Here is a 12,306-nt window from a genome sequence, read left to right on the forward strand (position 1 = left end):
GCTTCCCTCAATGGTAATTCAAATGACATGAGCCAAATGACACACAGCAATGTGGTCCACATCAGCGTCAATGTATATAGAATGTATTTTTCTATCTAAAAAGACAGGTGGACACGGACCACACTGAAATGGATGATGGAAATAGAGGATATGATTTTGTAAACTTATTTATAGGCTCCAGGCATTAATACAGGGGACCCTGAGAAGTAACAACACACTTTCCTGCTTATTAACTGACTGTAATGACTTCTATTTATAAACATTTATAAAATAATGGTGACATTTCTCCATTTTCCAGTAAGACACTCATCTCCTGAACAACCGGAGGTAGGGCACCACTCTGAAACCACTAATCTAAGGCAATTAATAGAGAATACAGTTAACAAATGCACATCTCCTTTAGATACTCGGCCTCGCACGTCAGAAGTGACATTTAGCAGTGATAACCCTGAAGGGTGCCAGCAGGCACGGGGTCATGAACGTCACGTCATCACGTCTCTTTTTAAATGGCCACAGCCTGTCACATGAATACCAAAACATAAATGTGTCACAGTTTCCTGATAAAAGGCTGAACTGCTTGAATTTGGTTGCCTTCATGGCACCTGAGGTTGTTTGGAAGCTCTTTGTCCCGAGGAGCATGAGGCTGAAGAGTGTGACTGCAGCGCCACCTGTTGATGGTTGCTGGGGGAAGGAGGAGAAACCCAATGAGTGCCCAGGGATCTGTCATAGGAGGCTGCTGGATATTTTAAGGCAAGTAAGATGAGGATAGGGAGCTTCAATCAATCTCCCACCATCTGTCAATTACAGTTTTTATTATCTTCATCTACACAACCTCACATATGTGGATATAATAATAGAAATACTCTCTTTAATAATAAGGCAGTTTTAAATAAAAAGGCACAGGACTGTGGCCTTGTGTAGAAGTGTGATGGAGCAAACAAAGAGCAGGCTGGCTCATGACCCGTCCTCCTACACTCTCCCTCTCTCAAAGACTCTGGTGAACAATCACCCTCGGTGGAGGCACAGCTTGAAGAAGTAAATACTTTTATTTACACTGATCCAATGGGGCTCTCCCCTATCTGTTGTAAATTTTAACCTCAAAAAAAGGTGAAACAGAAATGTGCTCCACTTTGTTTAGTCCTTGTTTAACATGCACATAGGTCAATTCTGATAATCTCTGCAGAAGTTGACCAACGAAGAGCGCTGAATAGCAAGTGCAGATTTTAAGGCGAGTGCTTTAAACAGGGAACTGTATGTGTGCTTACATGTGTAACTGTGTGTGCGCCTGCATTTGCATGTATGTGCTTGTGTGAGCCTCCATCTCGGCCAGTCTCCATCTCGCTTTGTGTCTTCACAGTTGCTACGCCGAAACCATCTCGATCCCCTGTAAGGCATCATAATGGACCCAGGAAGAGCATCTGGCGCTTTGAGACGCCAAAAAACGATCTCCCCGCTTCGACCTGCCACTCTTCCATAATACGGTTTTCACGTTTCATTCTCCCCCAGCGCCACGACAGACTGCGCAATCACAAAGACCCAATTAGCCGAGAGGGGATCACGATTTTGCTCGGGGAGAGACGGGCCAATCGCATCGGGCAGCGTACAGCAAGGGCCTATGGGGCAGCAGCGCAGGTGGGTGGGACATGGCTGTGGGGCGGAGGTGACACAGTGACATGGATGGAGAACGGCCCGTTGTTTCTGGTCATTTGTGTCACCAAAGTTTTGATTGATGACCGTCGGGATGTTTTTCCCACTCTCCCCTGAGATTCCCAGCTCTCTGGAGGGGGTTTCAACAACGGGCCCCCAGCCTCAAACCCCTACTTTAAGTTTGGCCCTTAGCCCTAACCCACACAAACACACATCTACACACACAGAAACACACACCCTTACTTTTTGTTCCATTTGGGGCCCCAGATGGCTGCTGCCCACACATCTGTATTGTAAAGCACTAAATATAGACCCCGTGTCTGTTTTTGTTTGTGTATGTGTACTTGTGAACCTGCCTTCATACACATACAGTATCTCCGAGTGTCTAATAGTGATGAAGAGAACGGAAGGGACAGGAAGAAATAAAGCAAAGTACATATGAAGTAACCAAATGTAAATGCGTGCATGTGCGCGAGAGTGTAAAGAGAAAAGCCCGAGGGACGGTAGGTGTGTGGGCGGCTGAGAGAGATGAACAAAAGAAGCAGAGAAGAGAGATGAGGAGCAGCGCACTGCCAGTGAGGATTTGATTGGGTGGGTGGGTGGTGGTGGTGAAGGAGGGGGAGGGGGGGGTGTTGGGTGTTGAAAAAGGATCTTCCCTCAAAGCCTCGCTAAGATATTCCTGGAGCGAGAGAGGGTTTCATTTGGCTTGCAGTCCTACACAGAGTGCTTACATCGCACTGGGAGCTAAAGCCATTTAATATTCATACAAGTAGACTGATATTCTCTGGGTTATATGACAGATAATAGTCAGATTTTCTAAATCTGTATGGTGTGAGTGTGTGTGGTTGAACTCCTTGGGTCGACAAAGCGTCATTAGCATGTCAGAGGCATTTCGTTGGTACCCACTTCTCTCCATAACAGCTGCTAGTCTGGCAAATTACTCGTGTGTGTATGCGCGTGGATGTGCGTCCGTGTTTATGTACGCGTGTGTGTTCAGTATAAACAAAGGAAGAAGCGAACAGAAGGTTTCATCAAAAACACCAAAACACCAAAAGTGTGTATGTGTATGTGTGTGTGTGCCGTGCATCATGTGCTCACTTTGATGATTGAGGAAATCTCCATCAGCATCTTGCTCTGGAGCGTATATGTGTGTGTGTGTGTGTGTGTGTGTGTGTGTGTGTGTGCGCATGTGGAGTGTGTTTGTGTGGCGTTGTTTGTGTGTGATTGCATAAACATGGTGTCAGAGTGATGAGATGTTCTCTCCATCCATCTGTTCTGCTGGCATTTACATCCTCAGAGGGCGACAATAGAGGAGAGAGAGAAAGAGAGAGGGAGAGAGCACAAGAAGGACAGAGATAAACAGTCGAGTGAAGAGATTTTACGATAACGTTGGTTTTGTCCGTCAGTCGAAAGAGCAAAAACACACTCTCAGGTCACCTGTGGAGCTCTGCGGCTCCGCTCAGACGAGAGCCTTTAACATGTCTGAGGGTTTCGAAGTATCTGTGAGAGGATGTGTGAGAGTGAAGCTGCAGCAAGTCTTCCTGTGGATGTGGTTATGATGTGTGTATACATGTGCGCCTTTGTGGACGCACAAGTGTGTGTTTGAGAGAGATCTCATTGTTCTGTTCCTCCTTATCTGCTGTCTCGGTGGAGCGCCCGTGCTGTTTCCCCCCTCAGCGATGTGACCCGGCTGTGATACCACACGCCCTCGTCTCCGCAGATAAGAGACCACCCTAAAAATACTCCTCTTCCTACCACTGTAACACTCTTCCCCTCTGTTCTCCGCACCTCTTCTGGCTCACTGTATCCTCGGGAGTCTCTGTGGCCAGGAGTAAGCTCTGCCAGACTAAAATACCTCCGGGCGCTTCCTAATGTCACAGAGGTCCTTTAATTCTATATTTTCCCCTCTTTTTATCTTCTACTACTCATTCTGTTGGAGGCTGTGGATGTTACAGTGTCGGCTTGAACGGCAACTCAGACTGTTACATCACAAGTTTTCTTATCATTTTCCACAATAATTCCTCATCCCCCCCCCCCTCATCCCCCCCGCAGCTACTTCAGTCACCCACACTCTGGACACACAGGGCAGATGGGATGTAGGAGGAGACGGTGAGGACAGAATCTGCCGGGCTCACATAATTATACATCAAGTAATTTACCATAACTCCTCAATAAAATGTTGAAGAGTGCATTGTTTTCTGTGCCTCACGGGTTTGACAGTCTGGAACAATGATAATTATGATAAACTAGGCTTTTTTTTTTTTTTTGAAGATCATGCCACAGCCAAGTGCTTTGAGAGCTCTCTGCTGCCTCCCTCGCTGCCTAAACTCTCCTCTGTTGTGAAGTGCTTTTAAGGATACAGACAATGACCCTTTCTGTAGTTTTGAGGAAGTTTCCTGCTAATTTAAAACGCTTTTATTCCAAGCTTTTGCCACATTTGACGTTTCAGGGTTAGAAAGCTGTCGTTTTTGTGCTCTTTGTGTGTGCGCATCCTCGTCTTTCTTTTGGCCCAAACCCACGCAGGTGACCAGAGGGGGCCTTGTGTGGGTGGACAACTCAATGGTGACCCCCTTCTCTTTACCCTCACCCTCCCTCCTCTCCCTTCCCCTCCCCTCCCCTCTTTTCTTGCCCTCTGTCCACCAGTATGAGTCCAAAAAGAAGGAGAGGGGCCCAGGAGGAGAAAAAGTCTGTTTCACACCCACCCCCTCAAGCAAACACACTGGCCAAAATTTTGCAATCGCCAAACAGCATAATAAGAAAATGTTATTAGAATGCATGTTTGCCTTTGATCATGAAGTAGTAGCTTCTGTAAAGATGGGAGACAAAGCAAGGGAGGAGGCTGTAAGGAGTTTCTTGTGAAGTAAAGTAAGTAATTAAGCTAAAACAATTAGTTGATGAATGGATTAATTAGTAAACAGAACATTAACCACAGACTATTTTGATAAAGGATTAACTGTTAAAGCTGCACTAATCAATATTTTTCTATTAACAGCGGGTCAAATGAACGTCTGATGTGAAGGGAGTCGCTGACGTACGTTTTGAATGAATGCTAATGAGGCTCTGTGTCTGCTGGATTTAACAGGCAAGTGTTTGCTAACACGTTTGCCAATCAAGTTGATAAGGTGATAATTTGTCAGTGTTGTGTTTACAGCTTGTTGCACTGCCCAAAGTGGCCAACAAAAAATCAATGACTGCTTTAAGTCACTTATGAAGTTACAATAACAAACGTTTTCTGGATGTGGCTTCTTAGATGGAAGGATTTGCTGCTTTTCTCTTTTTCAGAGCTGCAAAAAAAACTTGTAATATGCTTTTTTCAGGTGTGGATTATTTTGGACTGAATGATTTAGGTCTGCAACTATTGCTTATTTTCATCGCTGATTAATCTGCCTATTCATTTCCAAGGTTTTCAAATTGCTTGTTTTGCTTGTTTGGACCAACAGGACAAGACAAAACAGAGAAAAGCAGTGAATCTTCCCATTTAAGAAGCTGAAACAGAATTTTTGGCATTATTCTTAATATTTTGCGATCAACGATCAAAATTCAGCTCTAAAATGATGAATTGTATGATCAAAAACAGTAAATTATTCAATAATGAGAATAATAATTTGAAGTAGGGCCGTAACCCACCGTGTGTGTTATTGAGGAAGACAGAATGACGATAAGAGGCTGTGTTTTACGGCGCATTAGCAGGGATTAGAGATCAAACCAGATGATTGTCCAGTTTATCACGTTACCTTTCCCTTTATCAGTAGTTGCAATAGGTCATACAAACATATGCACATACAGGAAGAGGATGAATTAGAAGCCAGGATTTTAAACTTCGTGTGAACATACAAACCACTGTGTTTAGGACGTCATTTGTGCTTGAATAGTATTCGCTGTGGGGGTAAATGTTTCGGTGACTGCAAAAGTATCGCCTAGTGCTTTTAAATTTACTGCTTCTCTGTTACTGAATGACTTTGGTGTGTAGCTGAGCTGAAACCATCTTATTCTACAGTTTGAGGAATAAAAAACCTGATTTGCATTTCACATGTGACCAGCGATTCCTATTGTTGTTGACAGATATTCAGTTTGTGCGGGACATTCAACTTCCCATCCATTTATCATGCCTTGCTTGACATCCACCAGCGGCCCACAGCAACACTGCCCCCCTATGGGTGAAGGTAGGAAAAAAAAACTGCTGTTGGACACCATCAAACGTGGCATGAGTTTGTCTGATGTGCTAAATTGAGATGTGAGGGCCTGACTGCCAAGTGGGAGGTCAGAGGAGGTTTCAAGGAGGGCGCAACTTGGGCAAGTCATAACGAGAACATAATGAGTCATGATCTCTGAAACTGTCACGAAATGACAAAGGTCAGAACAGTCGGGACTAATTCAGGCTCACTGGATCAGACAAGGTGATGTCTAGGCTGTAACAGACCAAAACAACACTGAAGTGTAACCATATGAGCTTAATATCAATATAGGCTTGACATAAATATTCCAATCTGACTGTGTTTCCTTACGACCACAGAAAGACATACATTAGATACACAATAGCAGGAGTATATTGTCAATTCAGCTCATTTTGTTCCCGTCTAATTAATTATAATTAAAGGAGAAAAATCTACACATTTCTGGCATACACACCTACATACACACCTATTAATCATAGTCACAGTTCATGTGTTGAGACTCATTCAACTGGCAGCATGGCCTTCATGCTACAACAGCGAATTTTTCTCCATTTCTGAAGTGGCCTTGAGCAAGACACACTGAATACCCATCAGCTATAGTGGCCCTAATCAGTTGCTGACCTTCACACTCTCAATTTCCCAGTGAAAAAGGGAAAAAAGAAAAGATTTCTCTTTCAGGGATCAGTTGAGTGTCACTCTGAATAGCATACAAAGAAAATACGTATTGCCACGTATTGCTTGGCGAAATATCTAGATGCCGTCACATGCTGTATGTAGTGTAAATGGCGTAACATAAATCTCATTCATGAATTCATTCATGAATGTTGCTCTCACAGTATTTTACTGTGCAGGAGGTGTTGATTTTTACAACTAGTCATTTATAGCTTGTACATGTAGTTTTTGAGACAAACAGTACACTACGGAGCGTTTACAACTTGAAGATGATGTGCCTATCTAGGTCAGCTGAGCTAGATTTGGAGTTGTCAGCTTTCTGCAGACAAAATAGGTCATGCTAACGAGGAGGGGGGGTTGACAAGCCTCTCATACTCCATCAGTTCTCACCACAAAACAATCTCAAGACTGCTGATTATGTAAAACACCCTGACTCCAGCTTTAAGCTACAATGCCGAGTTATGACAATGGATCTTACAGTAATTTTTGTCAACACTAAATGGAGCAAGAGAAGGTCAATATTTTGTTTAACAAATTTCATTTAAGTGGAATTATGCATGCATATGAACTGAGAGCTAAATATGCAGCAATATACTGTAGCTTCAGAGAAATCTTAATGAAGCGAAGAATATGTGACGATTAGAATCTGCTGTGCCGTGTATGATGAGCTTCACAGCATGATTATGAACCCAGAAAGCATAAATGTAGATGAGAGCCCAAGGAGGCAATATGAACCTAATGCATGTGTGCACCAGCTCTGCAGTGATACTCTAACTGGTCCACATGCCCACATAAAGAAATCTGGGTGTTGCATAATGGCACAGTAGATATTTAATTTGTGATCAAAGTGCAATGTCTGCAACTTTGGCTGCCATGATGCAACAGTGGGCTTCCTGTCCTCAATTTAGGAGCCACAGGTAACAAAAAACATGAGTAGTTCCATAAGTATATATAAATGTGCTGCGGTTATGTATTCAGTAAGTTCTCTGCTGGTTCTTCGCACTGTCAACATGGCTCCCAAAGGTATGATCACCGTGACAACCGTTCTCCTCTGCTTCATACTGGGCTTGCTCAGTCCAGCTCCAGCAGTCCGTAAGTTTATTTCATCACATTTGACTGCTTGTTAGTCGGATTAAAACATTACATACAGTACATATTACATTAAGACTCTGAGCTGAACTGATCAGTTAATAATGTGCTGTGTGTGTGTGTGTGTGTGTGTGTGTGTGTGTGTGTGTGTGCAGTAGGTTCCCATACAGGCAAAGCCTGTTGTACAAGATACAATAGGAAGCCAGTACCCTTCCAGCGTATAAAGGGCTACAGAGAACAAACCACCACGGAAAACTGCCGCATCGAGGCGATCATGTAAGACTCTCTGACTAAACCATCAAAACTCCAACCCTGCCAGCCCCAATCTAAATCGCTTACTAAGATATTTGTATATGATGGCCATAGAGTGTCAAACCTTTTCGAGAGAGTTGGTGGAGACGAACTGAACGCATTCATTGGATTTATTCCAAAATATTCAAAAGACGCTGGTAATTGTTTTGTGGAAAGCAGCACAAATGTTGTTTCTGCAGGATTTTATAAAAATAAGCCATTTGATCTCTCACAGGCAGCTGTTTGGTCTGCTACATAACTCCATGAATTATGTTTATAAAGTATTTGTATGGTCTTTAAGATTGACAAAATCAAATGACACAAAAAATCGGGCAATCAAACCTCAATACTTTCATGATATAAATCATAAAAGTTTAGACTTCATCTTATTTCAAGTTCTTGCAAAGCTACATTGGGTTACTGAGACAAAATAAAGCAGTTTTTGCTCATTGATTTACTTTTATTCTGTTTGTTTTATTCATTTGATTGTTTTTACATTCATATTCATAATTGCCCCTGTAATACTTGCTTTGCTAACTGACACTGTCTCATTTCCTCATGTCTTTCATTGCTTTGCTCTGCATGTATGTATATATGTACAGCCCTTTGTAACTATTTTTTTTTTGAAGTGCGAAATAAATAAAGCTATTATTATTGATAGATGTAGCTTATTTTGTTAAAAAGAAAATGTTTCACAAAATAAGTTAAAAAGAAGTGTTGTTTTAGTATCTGTACTGGAACTCAGGTATCAAATAGGCACCATTATCAAAATATTAAACCCATACTATACACTCATACACCAGACTACAATATAGTGCTTTCTTTGTGTGTCTGATAATATGTCTCACTATTGTAGTTTCTACACGGTTAAGAAGAATGAGGTATGTGCAACACGGAAGGATGAGTGGGTGAGAAAAACCCTGGAATTCCTCAGGTATGAGACTCCAACTCATTTTTAAATACCAGCTAGTTTCAGTTTGGACATGTACCTTAAAATCAGGACAAGCTTTGTGTGAACAGGGTTTTCTTTTGTTTGAATAAAAAACTCTTCTCTTTTTATAGTTCAAAACTTAAGAAGATGTCCAAGGCCGGCTCTGCTGCAGGTGAAACTCAGATGGGGAAACGTGTACACTCTTCATTTAAAGATGGAAGTGGATCTTTCTTCAGTACCACAGAAACCTCCCCAAACAGCACTGAAAGCTTTTATTAGTTGAAGCTGAACCTACTGTAATCCAGTCATGGAGGGGATATTATCTCTGAAAAAGTAAAGAAATGTTAATTACTTTTACTTGCCTAAACATGCGCAGCGTCAGCCCCAATACTCCATGTAATTACGAATTAAGGGAAACCTGAGAAGAACATCTTTGAGACTATTGATGTAGATTATGAGCTTTAGCCACTTAGCAAATGTTTATGTGAACATTTCATTTTAAATCATGCTTTTGTGACTATGCTGTGTCATCTCCTGCTATGCATATCCTGCTTAATCAAGTTAATTTGCTAAAATATATCAATAAGAATTCTAATTCTAATAAATTTATTTTATAGTGCTCCAACATTGTTGTCCACATTTATTTTATCAAACTACAACACTGTCTCACTGAAATGTGTCATTTAACTTTCATTGTAGCCATGGCTGACTTACTTTTAAAATAAAGCTTTAAAGAGCAATTAGTTCTTTAAACCATCTCATTACATATTTCCAAACGACATGTAATAACCTGACTCCGGATGGAAAAGCCCCTTAACATCATTATAAGGTATATTTTTCAAACAATAGATGACACAAGGCCCACAAACTGCGTAGACAGCTGCTCTGCATGGCGTATGTTGTAGTGGCGTGACATGTGTGCCTGGTGTACTTAGAAAAGGATGCTGCCAGCACATCTGCTGGAAGGTGTCTGAAAACTTTTCGATGATCTGTCCCGCTCCCCCCGAGCTCATGCAAATGCATGACATGACTGACAGGGAGGCAGTCTCTTGTGCTATTTCAGATCAGCACCCCAAGGGGTTGGTGCTCGTGTCAGGCAAGGTGACTCCCTCAATGACAAGCTCTTCTCATCCAAACTGTCCTGAAATAAGGTCACGTCACCACTAGATGGCAGAGTCGATCTGTAAAAAACTGTGCCTCTGTCAGCTACACCGTGACGGTGATGTCACTAAGCACAGCTACCTTTGATTTCCAGTATCAACCAATAACAACGGCATGCATGCACAGAGGACAAAAACGTTTATTTTGTTTATAGCAGACAACTCTCAGCTGCACATCATGGACACTTTCTGCGTCTTTTATCTCTGTTAATCCTTACGTTAACTGAACACACAGACAGGAAATTATAAATGAAATGCAAAGACAAATAAATAGCGCTCATAATAAATATTAAATATTACAGAATAACATTACAAAGCATTTTAAATAGTTTACATTAATGCAAGACATTTGGCTATAGATATTCTTGATGATGAGAAGTGCTTTCTAAGCACTGGAGGTTGTGTTGGCGGGAGCAGGGGTGCTTTTCTTTGCTCTGCGGGCCTGCCTGTAAAACACACGAAGAAGAGATAACAGTTCAAATAACAGTTTGTGCTGTACCCGAGCATTACCTGATACATCATGTCTGAAGCAGCCAACTAGCACAAATGAAAAACACTGAGATGACAAAGGCCTACTCACTCTAGCTCCCTGATCTTGTCAAACACCCAGTCCTGTTTCCAGTGGCTGCAGACTTCTCCGTCTGTGGTCTCAAATCTGGGTGGAGAAAAAAAAAGAAATTATTAACCTCAAGCTCCAAACCAATTTTCATTAAGAACTTGGATTTTCAACATTTTTGATCATCCCTCTCTGTGTTTGATAAAATGAGGAGGTGATTCTTACATGACAGCGCGGACACAAGGGAGGTTCTTCCTCTGGATCCTGTACCCCAAGATGGGAGCGGTGACGTTCATGACACTGACCTCAGTGCAGCACTTGACTACCTTAAATTCTGTTTTTCAGAAAACAAACAAGGATTGGTTATTATGGCGTTACGTCTCTCTCATTTGCAACACAAAATCTTAATAAAAAATAATTTTCATCAGAAGTCACCCATTTCAAATGTGCATGGCAGGGTACAAGTTCTCAAGTGTACTCTAGCTGTCCTGGAGTGGACTGTAATATGGTCCAGGATCTCTGACAGACGACTTACCAGAAGCCGTTGCTGCCATTGCCAGAACCCCGACGAGGAGAGCCAGGCACGCCAGTCTTCTGATGCACAGCTGCATGGTTACTGCGAGAGATGTTCCTGAGGTTCTTTGCAGAAGCTGATTGTTTGATCTGGCAGATGGAGACGACTGATCTCCTCGGACCATAACTCTATGTTTTATACCATGAAAAGAGGAACCAGGGCAGACTGACCGGATGAATTGTCTCTTAAAGCTTTCCACATAATTGTCGTCAACCAATTCCTTTTTTTGGATTTCATCATGACATTGACTGAGCTGACTATGGCTACAGGCTACAGTGCAGCTATTTAAAGGACTCGCTTTTATTACATTTATCCTTGTCAGTGACAAACAACTAACAGTTAAATTAAATACATTAGTGTAGTGGTTTCTTCTGGGTGTTTGTTGCCGCAGTACAAAGACATTCAAATTTTGGTGAATTGGGAACTTGGTGTGTCTTGTTCCCAGCCTCTCACACAAGGCATACTGGGATACACTGAACAGGTAAGCTACAATAGAGAACGGATAAATACATTGAATGAATGGATTCACATTGTACTGTATTAACAGTAATATTCTTTATTTATTCTTTATCGCCATCTAATAGTGTTTTAAATGATTGCATTTAGATATAACTTCTGCTGATTTCAGCAATAATGTAAAAGGCAACATCACGTGTTGGTCACTCTGCCAGTGTGTCATCTTTCTCTCTTTCTCTCCCTCCTCTTTCTCTGGTGCTAACTGTCATGGTCAGTACAGGGCCAATAAAAGGGGAAGGAAGGAGATCCTAAGGCTTTCCACTGCAAACTTCCGAGCATCCTCCACCCAAATTTGGTCATTTGTCCTTGCATGCTCTGTCATTTTAGTTACAAGTCTCAACTTGTTTGAGGGGACCTTTATGATTTAGACAATTTAGACAGTATAAAAGCTTGAAATTAGTTTGCAAATAGGAATGTATTCCTTAATATATTGCATATCTGATTTAACACAAACTCAGTGGGGAGGTTTTTTCACTTCAGTTTACTTGCAGCTTTATAAAAAGCTGCCAAAACCCAAATAACTGCCAAAAAGAGTAAAATAGTCAGGTTTCTCGCTGCCAGTAAAACTGATTTGCCTGTTATGTCCCACAAGACACGAGTTAGACACAAATTAATTTGCTCTGTCTGGCTTTTATTTGCTTTAAATAATCACTCATACATTCGAAATGTTTTACATTAATGCGGTGGCCCCCCTT

At 41.8% G+C, this 12,306-nt stretch overlaps 1 protein-coding gene across 1 annotated transcript; it reads left to right on the forward strand.

Annotated features, from left to right (window-relative positions):
- The first annotated feature begins 7,484 nt into the window (after positions 1-7,484).
- On the forward strand, positions 7,485-9,379 carry LOC139296942 (C-C motif chemokine 17-like). The gene is made up of 4 exons (XM_070919515.1): positions 7,485-7,586; positions 7,739-7,859; positions 8,731-8,808; positions 8,937-9,379. Exons 1-4 carry the CDS (start codon positions 7,505-7,507, stop codon positions 9,082-9,084), a joined length of 429 nt encoding a protein of 142 aa, XP_070775616.1. The 5' UTR covers positions 7,485-7,504; the 3' UTR covers positions 9,085-9,379.
- The last annotated feature ends 2,927 nt before the right edge of the window (positions 9,380-12,306 follow it).

This window comes from Enoplosus armatus, chromosome 14 (assembly GCF_043641665.1).
Source record: "Enoplosus armatus isolate fEnoArm2 chromosome 14, fEnoArm2.hap1, whole genome shotgun sequence".
NCBI classification, from domain to species: domain Eukaryota; kingdom Metazoa; phylum Chordata; class Actinopteri; order Centrarchiformes; family Enoplosidae; genus Enoplosus; species Enoplosus armatus.